The sequence below is a fragment of the Dipodomys merriami genome, unplaced genomic scaffold (assembly GCF_024711535.1).
Source record: "Dipodomys merriami isolate MVZ:Mamm:240054 unplaced genomic scaffold, mDipMer1.0.p SCAF_71, whole genome shotgun sequence".
Lineage (NCBI taxonomy): Eukaryota > Metazoa > Chordata > Mammalia > Rodentia > Heteromyidae > Dipodomys > Dipodomys merriami.
In genome coordinates this window covers 5,126,119-5,144,947 of record NW_027206302.1, presented here as the reverse complement: position 1 = coordinate 5,144,947, position 18,829 = coordinate 5,126,119, and the positions used below count along the sequence as shown (strand labels likewise).

The window sequence follows — 18,829 nt, the reverse complement described above, 5'->3', positions numbered from 1 at the left end:
TTGTATAACTAATGAGCAAAAAGCCAGAAGTGAAAGTATGGCTCAAGTGGTATAGCACCAGCCTTGAGAATAAAAGCCAAACAAGGACAGTCCTGAGTTCAAGTCCCAGTATCACACACACACATACACACACACACACACACACACACACACACACACACACACACACACACACACACACACACACACACACACACACACACACACACACGTTGGTCTGAAAAATCACTTGTACCAGGGCAAAAAATCTGGGTTTCCAAGAAGTGAGTCATTGTTGGAATCTCATCTTTACCGCTCTCCCTCAGTGTGCTTTGCCGCCCTCCTCCCAGGGTGGGCCTCAGTTTCCACATCGGAGCAATAGGTGGCTCTCCTGAAGAGTGCCAGCCAAGGTCAGTAACCCCAGCCTGGCTACGTAGACTTGCAAAACACATTTCCTGGGGGCCTCAGTAACCATATGGGCTTTCCCCTCTCTCTTGCCACCCAGAAATCTAAGATCTCCACCTTTGAGAAGATGTGGGCCTTCATGAGCAGCAAGCCCTCGGCGCTGGTGAAGAACAATGAGGAGGGCATTCAGCGGACACTAACAGCAGACTACGCACTGCTAATGGAGTCCACCACCATCGAGTATGTCACCCAGAGGAACTGTAATCTCACCCAGATCGGGGGCCTCATCGACTCCAAGGGCTACGGCATCGGCACCCCCATGGGTGAGCAAGGGTGCCAGCAGTGGGAGGGTGGCAGGACATGAAGAGGGGGTGGATGAGAGTGCCCTCATCGCCATGCACACATGTGGTCCCCCACCTTGACCCATTGAACCTGAAACGGTGGTGCTTCCTCAGCCATAAGCACAGGGATGGAGCATACCAGAAGAGGTCATGCTTTGCCCTAAGCAGTGATGGCTAGGACAAAAACATGGGGGTGTCGATTCTCTTCCTCACCCCACCCTGCTGGTTCAGCACCTTTTATAGAGACTGGCCCTCAGTGAACAGGACCTCCCACCAGGCCCCCTGCATAGATTTAGAGAAAGACCTCAGCGATAGGATCCTCCTTGCTAGGCACTGACTGAGCGCTGACTGAGCTGAGCTGACCCAGAGCGCTGGCTCTGCCCAGAGGCGTTGGAGGGGGCAAGAGGATGCCACCAACAGCCAGGGGTCCCCTCTCCCACTGCCAGGTTCTCCATACCGGGACAAGATCACCATTGCCATCCTGCAGCTGCAGGAGGAGGACAAGCTACACATCATGAAGGAGAAGTGGTGGCGGGGCAGCGGATGCCCTGAAGAGGACAACAAGGAGGCCAGTGCCCTGGGCATCCAGAAGATCGGTGGCATCTTCATTGTCCTGGCTGCCGGCCTGGTCCTGTCGGTGCTGGTGGCTGTAGGCGAATTTGTGTACAAGCTGCGAAAGACAGCAGAGCGAGAGCAGGTGAGGCCCAGCTGGGCTGCACGGGGGGAGGGAACCATGAGATTGGTTTGGTTTCCATCCTCCTATAGTCCGGGCACACTGTGACAATAGCCACCCTGTCTCCAGTCCCCTGGGAAGTCCTGCCAGCTCTACCTCGGTCCTGATGAAGCACATTTCCCACCACTGTTTCTCCACCCCAAGCCAAGTCACCATTGCCACCAGCCTGGAGGCCACAACCTCCAAACTACTCTTTCCAAAAGTGGCCTTTCAACCTCTGTGCTTCCCCACTGCCATCCACAAGTCGTACAGGGCTGGTACCCTGTTTAAAACTTAACTCAAAAATGTATTATCTCCTTTATTAAAAAAAAAAACCCAGGTTGATTGTTCAAGCTGGGTGATGGTAGCATTTGAGGTTCATTATACTCTTCTCACTACTTTTGCATATATTTAGAAATTTCCATAATCGAAAGTTTAAAAAGAAAAGAAGGAGAAGAAAAGAAAAGTTAAGAGGGCTGGCCCAGGCGTGCAGACAGCGGAACTAGGCTTTACCAGCCTGATTAATTCAAGTGTGGCTGGGCAGTAGTTCTGAGTCCCTGTAGCAAATTAGAACCATAGGGAGAGTTTTAAGTGCTAATGCCCTGGCCTCACTCCCAGACACTGTTTAATTGGCCTATGGTGGAGCCTGACTTTGGCATTTTTCAAATGTGGTTTAAATGCACACCTGAGCTGACAGACTTTAGCTCAGGGCATCACCCCTTCCAGAGAGATTCAAAGGGATCCAGGTCCAGTGTGGCAGGAGGCTGCAAGTGGACTAATGGTGGAGGGCCCATTACAGCAGGAAGCTGATACAGCTACCCAAATGAAATGGAGGTAGGCACAATGGCGCCTGTCTTTGATCCTAGCTACTCGGGAGGCAGAGATCATCGAGAGGATCATGGTTTGAAACCAGCCTTGGCAAAGGTTTTGGAGATTCCATCTGGAGTCTGATGGTAAATGCCTATCACCTCAGTTCTGCTGTAAGCATTAAATAGGAGGTTCAAGGTCCAGACAGCCCAGGAAAACATGTGAGACCCTATTTGAAAAATAACTAAAGCAAGAAAGTTGGAGACAGGACTCAGTGGTAGAGCACCTGCCTAGCAGATGCAAGATCCTGAATTCAAACCCCAGTACTCCCTAGAGGGTGGGGGAGGGAGAGAAGGGAAGGGAGAGAGGGAAGGGACAAGAGAGGGAGAGAGAAAAAGAAAGAAAAGGAAGGAAGGGAAGGGAAGGAGAGGAAAGAAGATTTTGGGGGTTGGAGATTGCTAGCCAATGAGCAAATGCACTGAGTTCAAGTCCTGGTTTCAGACCTAAAAAATAAAGAGAAAAGAAAAGAAAGAAAGACTCTTTAGAATTCCCAGTTAGGATAGCACTGGACTCTAATTCCACCCAAAAGTCCATGGGAGGGACCTCCTTCCTTACTCTGCCCTGCCCTGTACAAGCTGACCTTTTTAGACCACACCACAAGCATTTCTCTTCCTCACAGTCTTTTCATGTCCTATTCTACTCATGTGTGAAGCTCTGCCCCTGTACACCATATTCTTGGTACCATCTGGTCACTCAGGTTTTACCTCACATCACCCTGGCTGCTCCCATCCACAGCCTCTCTCTATCCCAGTTCACCGCCTTATTCTCTTAAAGTGATCAATCATAGTTATCATTGCCTAAAATTATTTGTTTTTCTCACCTTTGTTCAGTTTCTGTCCCATCATACGACCACAGTTCCCTCAGGCTAGGATCAAATGCATAGCTCCAAACCTCACACCTAGGACAGTGCCAGGCAAATTGTAGAGTCTCCATAGATACTTACAGAGTGTAAAAAGGCAGTCTGGAGGGTAGTGATAATTTGCATCTAGTAGGTAAGAAAAGAGTCCAGAAAAGGCCACAACTGGTAAGAGGCAGAGCTGGAATTTAAAGCCTTCCTGTGCTAATGTTCTGGCCTCACTGGGGAAGTTGGGTCATCACCCACCCCCACTGCACTCCATACAAGCGCAGGACAATATCTGCTGTTAAAGCCACCGCCGTCAGATAGCTGTGACAACCTACACACTTGCCGTGCCTCTTGGCTACCTGCAGGGACCCGGTCCAGAAGGAGATTACTGCCACCAACAGCCCTGCAGGGACCTGCCTCCCAATTGTCCCCTTCACAAACATGCACTGGGGTTTCCTCAATGTCCCTCGGTTGGAATGAATGGGCTACCTATGTGTCCATAGTGCTTCTGGACTGTGACTGGTTCCCGCCCTAGAGTCCAGGGCAGGTAAATGAAGCTCATCAGACTTTTAACACACACGCCAATCAAAGCCTTGATGTGCTCATCTGTGAAAAGGGGTGAGATGAGAGATATTACTACCTGCCCTTTTTACTTTAGTCTCCAAACAAGCATGTGGGCTTTGCAATCATCTTTTAATGGGGATGGGGGGGAGAACAGGAGAGAAGCAGAGGGATGGTGAGGCAAAGGTATAGGAAAGACAGGATAGCCTTTGGAGGAAAGAAGCTAGCAAAAGTTGAAGAAGCAGGAGCTATTCATGTGCCCCTTTTCCTCCTGCAGAGATCCTTCTGCAGCACTGTGGCCGATGAGATTCGTTTTTCTCTCACTTGCCAGCGTCGAGTCAAGCACAAACCACAGCCTCCCATGATGGTCAAGACAGACGCCGTCATTAACATGCACACATTCAATGACCGCCGGCTTCCGGGCAAGGACAGCATGACCTGCAGTACATCATTAGCCCCTGTGTTCCCCTAGGCACAGGGGAGGTGGGGACTGTAGGCCTGGCACAAAACAGAGCAGAGCAAAGGAGACCAGAAGGAACATCCCTAACCCAGACTGGGTTTGGGGACAGACCCACTGCCTGCATGTTGGGCCAGGAACCCTCTGTTCTTCACCTACCAGGAAACCCGCAGGCCCTCAGGCCAGCTTCTTGGGCTCCATTGTCTTCTTGTCTCTTCTGTGGGATTCTAAAGCTGCCAGCCAAGATAGCCAAGGCCAAAGGAAGCACATGCCTCTCTCAGGCCAAACTCACCCTCCCACCCCTCTACTCTCCTCCAGCATCAAACGTTTCTGCCAAGGCCCTGTAGAGGCCACAGAAAATGGGAGGCAGCTCTTATATTGCCACTTTATCCCCAAGAGCCCAGATCTCCTAGGGCTTGACTGAGACTAGAGGCACAAACCTTGGGCGCCTTAAGGATATTATAGTGTGGATCCCAATGGAAGCCAGGGGATGGCCAACCTATATTCCTTGGAAAAGGAAGACTTTAACCCCTTAGGGTCTATTCACATGGCCCTGATCTTTGGACATAGCTTCATCCATGACAGCTCCTTTAGGAGCTTGGGTATGGGAGAGAAGAGAATGCACAGATAGATGCCGCCATTTTAGATTCTTATGGACAATGCCTCAATGGCTCTCCTCTAGAAAGTCTTGAGGAATATAAATGGAGTGGTGACCACAGCAAATTCCCCTTCACTTTCTGGCCATAGGAGAGAAGACCTGTTAAATCCCTCACAAAGGATGCCCAAAGACTCCACTGATACTGGAAGCCCAGCAGAAGTACAGTAGATTCTAGGAAAATCCCCTGAGTCCTTGAGCCATGGACCTTATTTTGCTGGTTAACAAGCTGTTTTCTAAACCCTGTTGGCATGTTGGAACTTGAGCTCTTTGCCATCTATTCATCAGCAACTCCTCATTTTTATCCAGTTGAACTCGGCCTCCCTCTGTCATCCTAGAAAGAAGAGGAACCGAAATTGAAGTGAAAGTCACCCTCCTCAAAATAAGGGCCAATATCCTACTGTACAAGCTAGCATGGGGGTAGGTGGAAAAATCCAGAGACGACCCAAAAAAATCTCCTGGACTTACCAGACCTGAAGATATCCCCACCAAAAAAAAAAAAAAGAAAAGAAAAGCTTTAGGGACAAGATATCCCTAGATATCCTAGGGGGTAGCTGCAGAAGTCCCAAGGATGGGGAAGGGAGAAGCTGCCTCTGGAGAATTAACCAAAGACCCAACACAGAGACACAAGGCTGCCCTGGCCCCTTGTCTCTTGTCCGGAGCAGCTACAGCCTTATGAGGCTTAGGGAAGACAACAGAGGAGTGGCAGCAAACGGAGACCGGTGAGGGCAGGGCCAGATGACTCGTGGGTCCCAGCTTGTTTCGATGAGTTCTCTGAAAGTCAAAGACTCACACATTCTTAGAAACGAATCAGACATGAAGGGTTAGGTACAAAGTGTCCTTAAAGAGAGCATGATAGGGCCAGCAGGTCTCCCACAGCCAAGGGTAAGGCTAATCTCTGAGCAGGGCTGGAAATTCTGGACAGAGAACCAGGGACCACTAGCCATCCCCTTTCCCTCTCTCTCCTGGTGCTGCTGAGAAGAGTGACATTTCCACTTCCAAGACCTTCTCAGCAGAGGTAAGGAGAGCAGAGCAGGAGAGCCCTTGGGCTCCTGTGATCCAGCCTGTTTCTCCTCCAGGCTGGAAACCACAAGACCCAACTCGCTGCTTCCCCAGGCCCGGCAGCTCTGATGGCTGTCTACACTGGAGCGGGGAAAAGGGGGCTTAGACATCCAGCAGACCCCAGTGCATGGAAAGATAGGGAAAGCCATGTTGCCAGGAGGTAGGGTGTGCACATGCATGTGTATTTGTCTGAGTTTGTGTGAGTTTGGGGGGCTGAGAGTAAAGGACAGATATGGACTGTGTTATAGTCCAGAGCATGCAATAATAGGGGACTCCTTTGGGATCTGAGTGTGTGCATGTACGTGTGTGTGTGTGTGAGAGAGAGAGAGAGAGAGAGAAAGAGAGAGAGAGAGAGAGAGAGAGAGCAAATTGGAGATGAGGGAGACAACTCTGAACCAGCAACAGAGCCCTATCTATGTAAAAACAGAAGAAGCCATGTTGTGATGGGGTTCTGGTGAGTTGATTCATGTATGTGTGCTTGTGTGTGTGTGTGTGTATCTGTGTGCATTTGTTCAGTGAATAGTAGAGGGTGGAGGGCAGGATAAAACCTGCAGCATAGCCAAATATGTGCAAAAGGAGAAGCCATGTCACCAAGGAGTCCATCTGTGTGAGATTGTGTGTGTGTGTGTGTGTGTGTCTGTGTGTGTGTGTGTCTGTGTGTGTGTATGGTGTATCTACATGGATGTAGGCTTATGTGCCTAGCCAAGAGCAGAAAGAGAACAGAATCAGACTGTCTTGCTGCATGGGATAATGCATGTTGAATGTCAGGAGTTTTGTGGGATTGGAGTATGTATGTGTGTGTGCTCACATGTGTTCAGTCACGCACATATGATTCAGCTCACAGTGGAAGCAGACATGGACAATCAGAAAGCAGGATGTCAGGGTCTGTTTGCATGCTTGTCTTGGAAAGGATCATTTGCCACACATTTCCTGAGGTCATGTAGGGAGGGACACAGGAAGACAGCCAAATGGAAGCAAAACTCATTGGGGGCTCATGGCTGCTGGCTCCTTGGTTATAGGCAGATTGTCCTGTTTAGAGGGACCTTTTTTTTTTCTTTTCAACTCCTGGTAAGAGTTTGCTGTCACCAATCATTAACCACTGTCCTATGTTGTCCAATAGAGTTCCTTACCACATGTCCACATCATACTCAAGTTACACACATGTGCTTTTGTGCGTGACACTCTTATGAATGTGTCATGTTCTTTTGAGGCTATGCACATACATAGATTGTGATGGGAGAAGGAAAAGGAAGTGGCGTGAGATGGGAAGAGTTTCATGAAAGGAGTAAAGAACGGTGGGTCAACGAAAGTACGGTTTAACTAGGGAAGTCTCCACAAAGGTACTGGACTGGAATCATTTTTAGACTCCTGCAAGGATGAGAGATTATATATGCCATGTGATCTCCCCTCCCACTGCTGCCTTACGCCTGGACATGAGGCTGATGTTCACACTCTGCCGGGTGTCCTGCGCTTGTCCTCAAGACCACCCTGCCTGTCCGAGCTGTCTCTCCAGGGCATTGAATTGATGCTCCAACTGTGAGATGGGAGGGAAGGATGGTGAGAGAGGTGTTCCCAGTGCTCCTTGGGCCTAGAGACAGGGGCAGATCACATGGCATGGCATGCACAGGAGTGTGTGTATACACATGTGTGCACAGAGGCACTGAGGAGCAACAGGAAACATAAATGCTGGTTTGGACAGAGCAAAAGCAACTGCCTGAGCAGGCACCTGGCTGTCCCCTGTGGTCCTATATGCTAGTCCTGAGCAGAAGAGCATGTCACCCACACATACACAGTGCCAGGGCTGGCCCTCCACCTGCTTACCTGGGACACACTGAGGAGCAACCATGTGGAGACCGCCCTTCCCCAGCCCCCAACAAGGCCCTGGGGTTTGGGGATAATGAGCCTCCTGACTGCCCCTTGATCTACTGCTGGTCTCTTGATCCCCTGAGGGAAAATGATCCCCTGACCAGTGAGCTGAACTCTGAGTCTCAGAGGCACAGGAGAACTATCCACTTTTGGTGCATTCTCCCAGCTGGAAAAGCACATCCAGGCTCAGGCTGCAGGCCGCAGCACAGGACGTCACCAACCCTGGCCCAGGATGGGGCCGGGGTTCCAAAGAAGTTAGGCATGGCTTCCCCTCCTTAAATCCTGGGGATGGAAAGGCAGAAGTCAGACCCAGGCACGCATTCACCAAGAACCAGAATACAGAATATCCCTTCCTGCCTTCTTTCCTAGAAGGCAGGGGACAGGAGGTAGCCACTACTGTCTCACTCAACCTGAAGCTGATCCCTCCCTGAGTCAGCCCTGCCATCTGCACCAGCATCAGAGAACAGGCTTGTCCAGGTCTGGAATTGTCCGTGTGAATACCCAGCTGAAAAAAAGGGCCCAGTGATATGAACCCAGCTGTATGAACCAGACCAGCCCCACCGACAGATGCAAGGAACAGGCCCATAGCCCTATGGATGGGTCTCTGGATTGGACACATCTGGAAGTCCTAGGTCAGGAGAACACATCTGGGATGGGCTGAAGCAGTTAGCTACTGTGGAAGGAAGGCTCCTTCCCTTCCTCCCCATGCCAGTTTGAATCAAGTTCTCATTTCTGTCCTGGATTTGTCCTAGAATTAACATTGTAGAGCTGAGGTGGTATGTGAAGTCACAGAAATGTTTTAGGTAGAAGGTTAATGTTTTGTACTATATATAGATATATATATATATGAATGTAATATATATGCTGTATATATATATACATATATGCACAGTGTATATATGTCCCATACTCCCTGTGTATACAACCCTTCCCCGCACGTCTGCACACAGAGTGTTCAGAACCCAGCCAGTCTGGGTGGGAACTTGATGAGAGACACATGGGGAGGGAGGGTACCACAGCAAGGTCCAAAACAGAGGTTGCAGTGCTCCCAGGTTGGGGCAGGCCGACAGCATGTGAGGCTGGAAGATGGGAGGTAGGACCTTGTCTCCTGGAAGTGGTCTGTGGCAGGAAGGGGGATGTGGGGGGCAGATTGTCTGGGAAGTAGAATTGAGCAGTGCTTCACCCCTGTGCCAACATCACAGTCTCAACCCAGGGCAATCGGGGGAGCTGGGACCGGGGGGGCCGCCCCCAGGTCTGTTCACATCCCTGCCTGCAGAGTTGAACGGATAGGTGTCAGGCTTTGCCTGCAGTGCAGTCTAGGAGGCAGGGTGATTCTTGAAGGTGGCCGCAGCTTCAGCTTCTCACCCCTCTCAAAGGTGCCCACAGCACATGCTTGTGCAAAACACTTTCTGAAGAGAAAAGCCCAAGGGCCTTGCGGGTATGCCATGCCACACCCCGTGACCTAGCTATCATCCGACTCTCATTCCCCTGCTTTCTACAACAGGGGACCTCCAATTACCCCTGCCTCCTGTTTGTGTGTTTTCTAGATCAAAACTCTTGAGGCCTCAAGTCAGAAGGAAGCAGCTATGGACTTGGTAAGATGCCAGCAATGAGTCTGTCCCACCTCAGATGCCCTGCCCAATTTATCTGACCCAGAGACCAGTTGAATCAGAGAGGCAAAAGAGGAGAGGCAAGCAGGACATTCCTGTCCTGGCCCAGTCCAGTGTCATATGTCTGTCCCTCTCCCGTGCTGTGTCTTTGCAGAGCGGTAGGCAGAAAGCTGCTGGGAGGCCTCACGGACCTCCTTCCCTGCCCTCTCCCTGCAAGTCCCGTCCTTTAGCTCCTTCATGGGTCCGAACATCTCTGGAGCATGCAGGGGAGAAAAGTTCTGGACTAGGCTTTGCTTTGTGTGGTCCGCAGCCTGCCTCCTGCTTTAGCCCCAAGCATCAGGCCATCTGTACTTAACCCCAGGTCGGCCTCTGGGACCCTGGCCATGCCTTGCATCTGAATCCAGCCCCTGAGAAGGGTCAGGTCCTGGCTCCACAGGGACCAGAGGTCTCCAGGGACCCTCATGCCACTGTGCTCCGAAACCCCAGCCCGCCTCTGCCTGGGCCTGTTTCCTGGCTGGACCTCCGTGAGGGGGAACCTCAGTTCCCAGCCCCTGGGCTGAGCTCCCCCCCCAAAAAAAAAACAGCACCATGGGCTTCTGAGAGCCCTGGGCTGTCCTACCACCCAGACCAGAGTGCCTGGACACCCCACACACACTCCCATCCGACACGGTTCCCACACACTGGTCTCTGGGCCATTCAGGGGATGCCCTTTGTGGACATGCAGAATTTCTATGAATATAGTTTTTTGTAAACATTTTGTAACAATTTGGGTTTCATAGTAACTGTGTTACTTGCCAATCATTCTAGGCTGATGTAAATAAATTTCCAAACAAATCTGATTATTTTCCTTTTTAAGACACTGTGATATATCCAAGTGCACAGTTTGCTGTATGAAGTAATATGGTTTTAAATTTTAAATAAAGAAATGTTTCTAGAAAACACGTACCCCCTCCTGTGAGGTGTGTGTGATGTTTCTCATCTCTCCTTAGACCCGCAGGTGCTGGGCAGTTCACTTGAGTGCCTTTCCCCACACTAGTGTGGCAGTGTCCCGGGCAGGAAAGCCCAGTGATGGACAGGTGGGTGGCTCCAGCCCAAGCTTCTGATGTGGAGATTGTCTGGCCTCTATTTTTCCCTCTTTCATTTTTTTCTTTCGTGCTGGTAATGGGGCTTGAACTTGGAGCCTTACATTCTCACTTGGCTTTTTTTTTTTTTTTTGCCAGATATGGCTCCATTTGCAGAGCACCAGCCTTGAGAGAAAAAAAAAGGCAGGCAAGAGCAAGAGGCCCTGAGTTGAGTTCAAGCCCCAGTCCTGGCACAAAAGAAAAAAAATGGGGAGATGTTCTGCAGATATCCTGCAGGGTGTTTCCTAGAGATGCACACCTTCCTGGCAGCCCAGCACTCCTGCTGGCCCACCTTGCACAGGGGAAGACAATCTATACCCTGAGTGTTTACTCGGTTTCCATTCTCCCTATTCATCGGGCTGTTTTGTTTGTTTGCTTTTGGGAGTTGTTTTTTACGTCATTCAGTGATACTTGTTAGTGCACAGCGAGGAAGGATTTATTCAGGACCATTGCAATAGATGCAGGGGAAACTATAATGCAACGGGGCTCACTGAAATATGGAAGGGGCATATGGGAATTTACTGCTAAGGAGTGGGTAGGGTGTCAGTGAATGGAAAATAGCTAAGGGGACACAGTAGATGTGAGGAAGATTCTGGCTAAATCAACCTAAAGACAAGCCAAGGAGGTCAGAGAGCACCTGGCTGAAGGTGGAGGTTGAAGAACTTGATCAGCTATCAAGGCTGGAAGCTCCTGCCAACCTGACTTAGCTAGGCTCTTTACGAAACCTGATTTTACAAGGAGCCTTTGCCAATGGGCCTAGCGGAAGATCCAGAAGCCTGACTACAGTTTGGCCAAGCAAAAACTTTGTCGTGGCCAAAGCTTCCTTCAGGGGATCAAGATGTCCAGACTTCATCTGGAACACCAGTCAGAAGGAAGGAATGTGGCAAGGACACCTGACTTCTACCAGCTAGGGAAGTAGCCCCCTTTGTCTATTGTCATCATTATTATTTCTGCATCCAAGCACTCACTGCAGAGCCCGGCTTACTTGGAGGTGATGGGTCAAGTGTGAGGCGGACTTAGGTTTTTTTCTTTTATGGCCTGTCCATCCAGGGAGTCCCATCCCAGAAGAACCTCTTCCTATGACTTTGGACTTCTCATCCACTCAGAACACGAAGGTCTGAGACCTAATGAGCTGGCTCCTGCTTCCCACAAGCCCCACCTTCAAGGGCAGGAACCTGCCCTCTCTCTAGTCATCTCCCAGCAGCAGCTAGGACAAAAGACAGACACTCTTAATGTCAAACCACTTTCACCTCAATTTAAGCAGGTAAACTTAGACAGTTCACAAGCCTTAGTTTACCTATTTGTGTCATGGGGATGCCTATTTTGGCTACCTCCGGGCCCTCACAGAAGAGTCCTGTGAAAGCAGGTTTTATGTGAGCTCAGACTCCCTTTCCTTCCTTCCTTCCTTCCTTCCTTCCTTCCTTCCTTCCTTCCTTCCTTCCTTCCTTCCTTCCTTTCTTCCTTCCTTCCTTCCTTCCTTCCTTCCTTCCTTCCTTCCTCCCTTCCTTCCTTCCTCCCTTCCTTCCTGCTGCTCATCCAGGTGTAAGCCAAAGGAGAGGAGGAGGTGAGGATAGGGGCACTCGGAGGCTGTAGGCAGCTGTGCTAAGAGCAGTCAGGGCTAGGGTCCATGGTTCCCCTGGGGCTGTGATGGCACTTCCTTGGGAAACAGCAGCCGAGTGTTTAAGAAGCATCTGTCATTATGAAAACAAAGATGCCAGGCCATTTTTTCTTTTACTATTTTTTACTGCGATTTCATTATCTTATGCAAATGAAGCTGCTGATGAAGCCTTTCTGCAGGGTGGCCCATGCTGGGACCAGCTCCACCAAGGGGATTTATTGCCTGCCTGGGCCTCCAGACAGGATCTGGGATGAAGAAACCCCAGGGAGATGGCTTCCGGAGCAGCAGCCTCAGCGTGGAACACTCAGCTCCTCTCCAGACCAGCCCTGTCCCAGGAGTTCCCCAGCCCTTACTTCAAAGGCCCAGTGGCTCAGGCCAATTCCCAATTCTCCAATAGTTGGAGCCCTTTGAAGACTGAGATGCTAGGACCCAATAGGATACGGGGGAAAGGAAACACATTAGAGACTTCATTCACATCAGGCCCAAGAGTGCTAAGAGGAAGTATTTTCCTTTTAGTTTGGGACTCTTCTCCCCAGACTTGAATACAAGGGGAAATGGGTAGCAGGGATACCATATGACAAAGCCAAGGCAGCCAGGAAAAGGGGCAGCTCCCTGTGATGAAGAGGGACTTCATCTAATGGGATCAAGAGCTCTGGGAGTCAGTGCAGGTTGTGCCACTCCACAGTTCCCATCCCAAAGTGAGAGGGCTGGGCAAGGTGGGCTCTGGTCCTGACAATCTCTGGTTTAGAGCTAGTTCTTAGAGGTAGTCAGTCCGTGTGTTTATAGTATGCCACAAAGTGGCAGTGTGGGTCCTGGGGTAAGACAAAGCCCCAGACAGAGGCAAGCATGTAGTGACAGTGGGAGGTTGTGCAACTTGCATGGAAGGGGTAAGGGTAGAAGATACATGCAAGACAGCACAGCTCTGCCGTGACCCATTTTACCAAAGAAGAAACAGGCTCAGAGAGACCACATACTTGTCCAAGTTCAGTGAGTAGGTCCAGAACAGAGTTTAATCCTGGGCTTTCTGGCTCCCCAGATCAAGAAACCAACCATGCTTAAGCACTTCCTGGCCTTCAGTACTGCTCACAAAGGCCCTTGCCATCTCTGTGGCTTCAGGCCAGCTCCCAGGCCATTTTCTCCCCAGTGCAAAGTATGCTAACAAAGTATGCCTCCCAGTGAGTCCTGCAGCTCTCAGATCAGAGAGATACTCCTGCAGAAAGCGGAAGGCCTTTCCTTACTTTGAGTTTACAGTGAAGACCAGCTTCTCTCTGGATTCGTCTGCTTTTCATTACCATAACAAATTCCCAAGCCAGAGTAACTTATGAAGAAAAGAGGTTTGGCCAGGCACCAGTGAACTTACACCTACTGTAATACTAGCTACTCACGTTGAGAGCTGAGGATCCAAGTTTTTAAACTTTAGCCAGCCAGGGCAGCAAAGTCTATGAGACTCTTATCTTCAAAGTACTAGAAGAAAAAGCCAGAAGTGGAGCTATACTGACTTAGGGGACCACCTCCCAATATCAGCACTAAAAACTAAACTCCCACTGCATGATCCTTGGGGGACATGCTTCAAGTACACACGAACCACAGCATTCTCCTTCCCCACAACTCAGATGCGGGTCATGGGACTTCTCTAAACTCTGGCAATGCATCCTCTGGGACAGGAGCAGAGCCTGGGGTACGGTGGAGGGTGAGGCCTTTCTTCTGCCAGGAGTTCCCATCCAGCTTCATAGGCCCAGGGGAGCAATGGTGAGATCCAAGATGCAGAAAAAGGTAACGTTTCTCATCCCCACTCTCCTGTAGGTAAGGATGATGTCATTGGCTCTCTTCTTCTATGACCCAGACCGCCAGTTCTTCCCTGCAAGGTGCAAGGGACAGCCCCCTCTGCTCTAAGGACCGAAAGCTCCAGACAGGTCAAGGAGGACCTGTCGTTAACACTAATAAAAGCCAGGTAGCAGTAGCTCATGCCTGTATTCCTAGTTACTCAGGAGGCTGAGATCTGAGAATCAAGGTTCAAAGCCAGCCAGGGGAAGAACAAATGTCCATGAGACTCTTATCTCCAATGAACCATCAAAATCCAGAAGTGGGCTAGTGGCTCAAGTTGTAGAGTACTGGCCTTGAGCAAAAGAGCTCAAGGATAGTGCCAGGCCCTGAGTTCAAGCCCCAGGGCTGAAAGAAGAAGAAGAAGGGAGGAAAAACAATAAGTGCAGCTAGTTGAGCAACAACTCTGAATGTGAAAGTGTGCCCCACTCCCCACCTGCCTCAACCCTCTGGATTCTCACCAGAGCCCTATGAGCTAGGAGATGCCACTCCCATATTGCAGATGTTAGAAACAGTGAGAGGGGAGGAATTACTCACTCACAAACACCTAGCAAGCAGCAGAATGAAACTTCTGTGTCACAGAGTTGGTAAATGAGCGAATGAAGGAAAACAGTAAATATCAATGCTGTTTATAGGCACTGGGGAACTTCTTGGCTTATAGGAGGATTAAAAAAATCCAAACTTGATTAGACCAAAAAATGAGAATTACTAATTACAGTCACTCACAGGAACGACCTACCATTTATGCCTAATTGCAGTGCAGTCCAATAACAATTATGCACATCAATAAATGTGTCAGATTAATTTGGTTGTAAGTTTTATTTGATCACAACACGAAACCCCATTGGTGGTTGCTCAGAGTTGGGAGGTTGCAGCCATCCTGACTGGGACTCCTGCTCATTTCCGGCTAGATGAGGAAGAGTGTTGGGGCTGGAAAGGAAGTGGAAGAGGGGTAAGGAAGTGCCTCCTCGTTCCTCTACTGCAGCCTGCCTGTCCGGGCAAGCTCCGGAGAGTATTAGGCAGGGGGGGTCTTCGCAGGGCGTGCACAACGCATTGCAAGCGTTCCCTCCCTTCCCCAATGCCAAAGGCAGCTTCCTAATTAGAACATTCATAACCCTCAGCATCTGCTCCAAGAGAATTCAGCTGCTCTAAGATGGAGAAGTCTATTAACTTTATTGCACAAAACGTCGGACGTGCTTTTAGACAGAGGATCACTGCCAAGTGAGATAAACTGCCTGGACCTGCCAGAGGGATGGGTCAGAACTTTCTGAAGTCCTCAGCTGAATCCCCAGGACTCTCTTCTTCCGTCCAATGCCATGGGTGGTACTTGTGTCACTGATGCCCGGGAAATGGTGGCTTTCGAATTTAAGTGCATCCCAACCACCAAGCCTTCCCTGGGCAGACCCGCAGCCTGCTGGATTGTCAGCCCCAAATGACTCCATCTGATTCCCAAAATGAATTGCTACACCCACCGATAGCCGGGCAGCTTGTTCCTGTATCAGCAGGAGTTGGATGAGCTGGTGTCACCAGAAGCAACAGAGTCTGTGACTCAGAACAGACTTGGGAATCAGAATCAGATATTCCCAATGCTGAAGCTCAGCTTCACAGCTTAGGATGGACTATGTGATCTTGCAAAAGAAAAAGGAAAAAAAAAAGATGTCATATCCAGAGGCTATTCTTAAAAAAAAAAAAAAAAAAAAAAGTAACAAAAACAAATGGGCTAATGCCACCTCTAGGAGAGCTCAGTGAGCAACACCTGACCTGAACGAGTCGCGATGAATGACCGCAGCCAGGCTCTAGTGTGGAAACCCAGGCGAGAGTCATCCATGACACGTACGGGAAGAACATATTCAGCTTCAGTTTCCTCATCTGTAAAATGGGACTGATCCTCTCTGGCCTCGTTTTCCTCACAGGAGAGTCGATTACTGCTCCAGTTACTGAGGGTAGCAACCACCGTCTATTATTCCCCAGGGCGTGCCCAGCTCGCGGCTGGCTGCCAGTTGAGTGGTCCTTCCCCAGCTTCCTAACCTAGAATCTGTCTCTGTCTGAGCACCAGGCCCTCCCACCTCCTCCTGGGCAACCCAGGTCCCCCTGGGGAGCAGCCATGAACTTCTACTCCTGAGTATCTCCCCAAGTGGGCCTCCCAGACCTCCCTTCTCTGACTCAGATTCCTGCTTAATATGAATAATTAGCAGAAACACTCCAAGGGGGAGGCACAGCCACAGCAATCGACCCCAGTGATTTCCAAGCCTCGGGGAGAGCCCAATTTTGCTCCAATCCGGGTGCTGTAAATTCCCATCAAGCTAAGAAAATATAGTGCAATTTAGAAACACTGATACGGCAATAAAACACAGATCTCCGGCAAATGGAATTCGGCAACATCTAAAAATGGAGCCATACATTACTCGGCCTGCGAACTCCCTGCGGGGACGTGATGCTGGGAGAGGCTGGGGGAGCTTTCTGTTCCAGTGGTTCTTTCGTCTCTGGATGAAGGCAGGGCTCACCCACAGCCTGTCCCGTAGTCTTCTCAAGCACCAAGACCCAGAGAGGGATCTAAAGACAGTTCCCCAAGGAGAGAGGACCTGAGGCTACCCTCTGTCACCCAGGACAAGCATTCATGGAAGGAAAGGGAAGGGAGGGAGAAGAATTCCTACATGCTTGTTGGTCCTCACATGTGACTTTTGAGTGACATGATTGTTTATATTTAGCAGATGAAGAGATGTACAATCAAGACTTGCTCAAGGTCACTTCTGGAAAAGTAGTAAAAGCTAGATTTGAACTCACCTCTCTCTCTCTCTCTTTCTCTCTCTCTCTCTCTGATTCTTTCAAGCCTACATTCTCTTTTGTGCAGTTCAGGACCCAGTCTTTGGCACTGCAAAGGTCAAAACTAAGCCAAACACTGCTGTTCACGACATTCTGGGCAGCCAGCCAGCCTTGCGGTATGGACCACAGCATGCAGATGCAGCACTCTGCATCCAGGACCACTGACCTGTGTGCAGAGCCCCATCTTTAACCCCCAGAGAGAGGTGTTTCAATGCAGACTTCTACTTCCTACAGAGAAGACCAAGGATGGGGCCTCTTAAGGATAATGGAGTTGATTCTGGTGCAGGGTGATATATAAGGATCTAACTTTAGTTTTCTAAAGTTTAACCAGTTTTATCAGCACCATTTACTGAAGAGGCTGTCTTTCTTCCATTCTATTTTTTTGGCTCCCTTATCAAAGATTAGATGGCTATAGGTCTGTGGGTTCATTTCTGGGTCTTCAGTTCTATTCCATTGGTCCTCAGGTCTGTTCTTGTGCCAGTACCAAGCTGTTTTGATTACTATGGCTTTGTAGTAATGTTTGAAGTTTGGTATTGATTCCTCCAGCACTGTTCTTTCTGCTTAGGATTGTTTTTGCTATTTGGGGTCTTTTATTGTTCCATAGGAATTTTTGGATTGCTTCTTCTATTTCATTTAAGAATGAGGTTGGGATATTGATAGGATATTGCCATTTTCACAATGTCAGTCCTCCCAATCCAGGAGCATGGGAAGTTTTTCCACTTCCTTAGTTCTGCTTTAATATTTTCAGGTTTTTAAAGTTTTCATTATAGAAGTCATTCACTTCTTTAGTTAACTCCTAGGTGTTTTATTTTTTGTGGGGCTATTGCAAAAGGAGTTGCTTTCCTGATTTCAGCCTCGCTCTTCTTGTTATTGGCTTACAGAAAATCCATTGATTTTTGAGGGTTGATTTTATACCCTGCTTCTTTGCCAAAGTTTCAGATCAGCTCAAGTAAGTGGAGTCAAAGTCAAAGCAGACACCCGGAAAACAATATAGGAAGGAATAGGAGAAACTCCAGGTCTCCTTGGCCCAGGCCAAAATTTTCTTTACCCAGAAACACCACAAATTAAAGAAAGGTTGAACAAATGAGATTCATTAAACTGCAGAGCTTCTGCATGGAAAAGGATATAGCTAGCAAAATCAATAGAAAGCCCACAGGTTGGGAAAAGATTTTCACTAGCCATACAACAGACAAGGGCCTCATATCTAAATTATACTTTGAACTCAAAAAATGAAATCCTCCAAAAACAAATCCTCAAAGAAACAAATGCCCCATTAATAAGTGAGCTAAAGCCGGGCGCTGGTGGCTTACACCTGTAATCCTAGCTACTCAGGAGGTTGAGATCAGAAGATCGCGGTTCAAAGCCAGCCCGGGCAGGAGAGACCGTGAGACTCCTATCTCCAATAAACCACCAGAAAACCGGAAGTGGTGCTGTAGCTCAAGTGGTAGAGCGCTCGCCTTGAGATGAAGAGCTGAGGGACAGCGCCCAGGCCCAGAGTTCAAGCCCCATGACCGACAAAAAAAAAAAAAAAAAAGTGAGCTAAAGACTTAAAGAGAGATTTGTCTGAAGAGGAAATAAGAATGGCCAATAGACACACGAAGAAACCCTACTGCACTGTTGGTGGGAGTGTAAAGTTGTTCAACCACTCTGGAAAGAGCTCCCGTATGACCCAGAAATCCCACTTCTGGGCATTTACCCCAATGATCACAAACAAGGTCATATTAAAGCTACCAGCACAACCATGTTTATCACAGCATTATTCACCATAGCTATGGAACCAAACCAGATGCCCCTCAGTAGATGAATGGATCAAAAAAAAGTGACACATACACACACACACACACACACACACACACACACACACACACACACACACACACACACACACACACACACACACACACACACACACACACACATATATATGGATTCTATGCCTTCATCAGAAAGAATGGCACTGCCCCCATTTGTTAGGAAATGGAAAGACTTGGGAAAAACCATATGAAGTGAAATAAGCCAGACCCAAAGAAATATAGGTCCCATGGTTTCCCTTATTCACAATAATTAGTATATGTCTAGAATAATCT

At 49.1% G+C, this 18,829-nt stretch overlaps 1 protein-coding gene across 3 annotated transcripts in view; it reads left to right on the top strand.

The window, feature by feature from the left end:
- Grik3 (glutamate ionotropic receptor kainate type subunit 3) overlaps window positions 1-10,255 on the top strand; it is a 215,814-nt gene extending 205,559 nt beyond the window's left edge. For 2 of the 3 annotated variants that reach the window (XM_070008968.1, XM_070008967.1), the window contains exons 14-17: window positions 485-707; window positions 1,172-1,422; window positions 2,304-2,390; window positions 3,987-10,255. In XM_070008968.1, the coding sequence (XP_069865069.1) occupies window positions 485-707; window positions 1,172-1,422; window positions 2,304-2,390; window positions 3,987-4,181 (756 nt within the window). In that variant the 3' untranslated portion in view covers window positions 4,182-10,255. The remainder of the gene's footprint in view (window positions 1-484; window positions 708-1,171; window positions 1,423-2,303; window positions 2,391-3,986) is intronic. The other variant, XM_070008969.1, reaches the window with a different exon arrangement.
- Window positions 10,256-18,829: the final 8,574 nt, after the last annotated feature.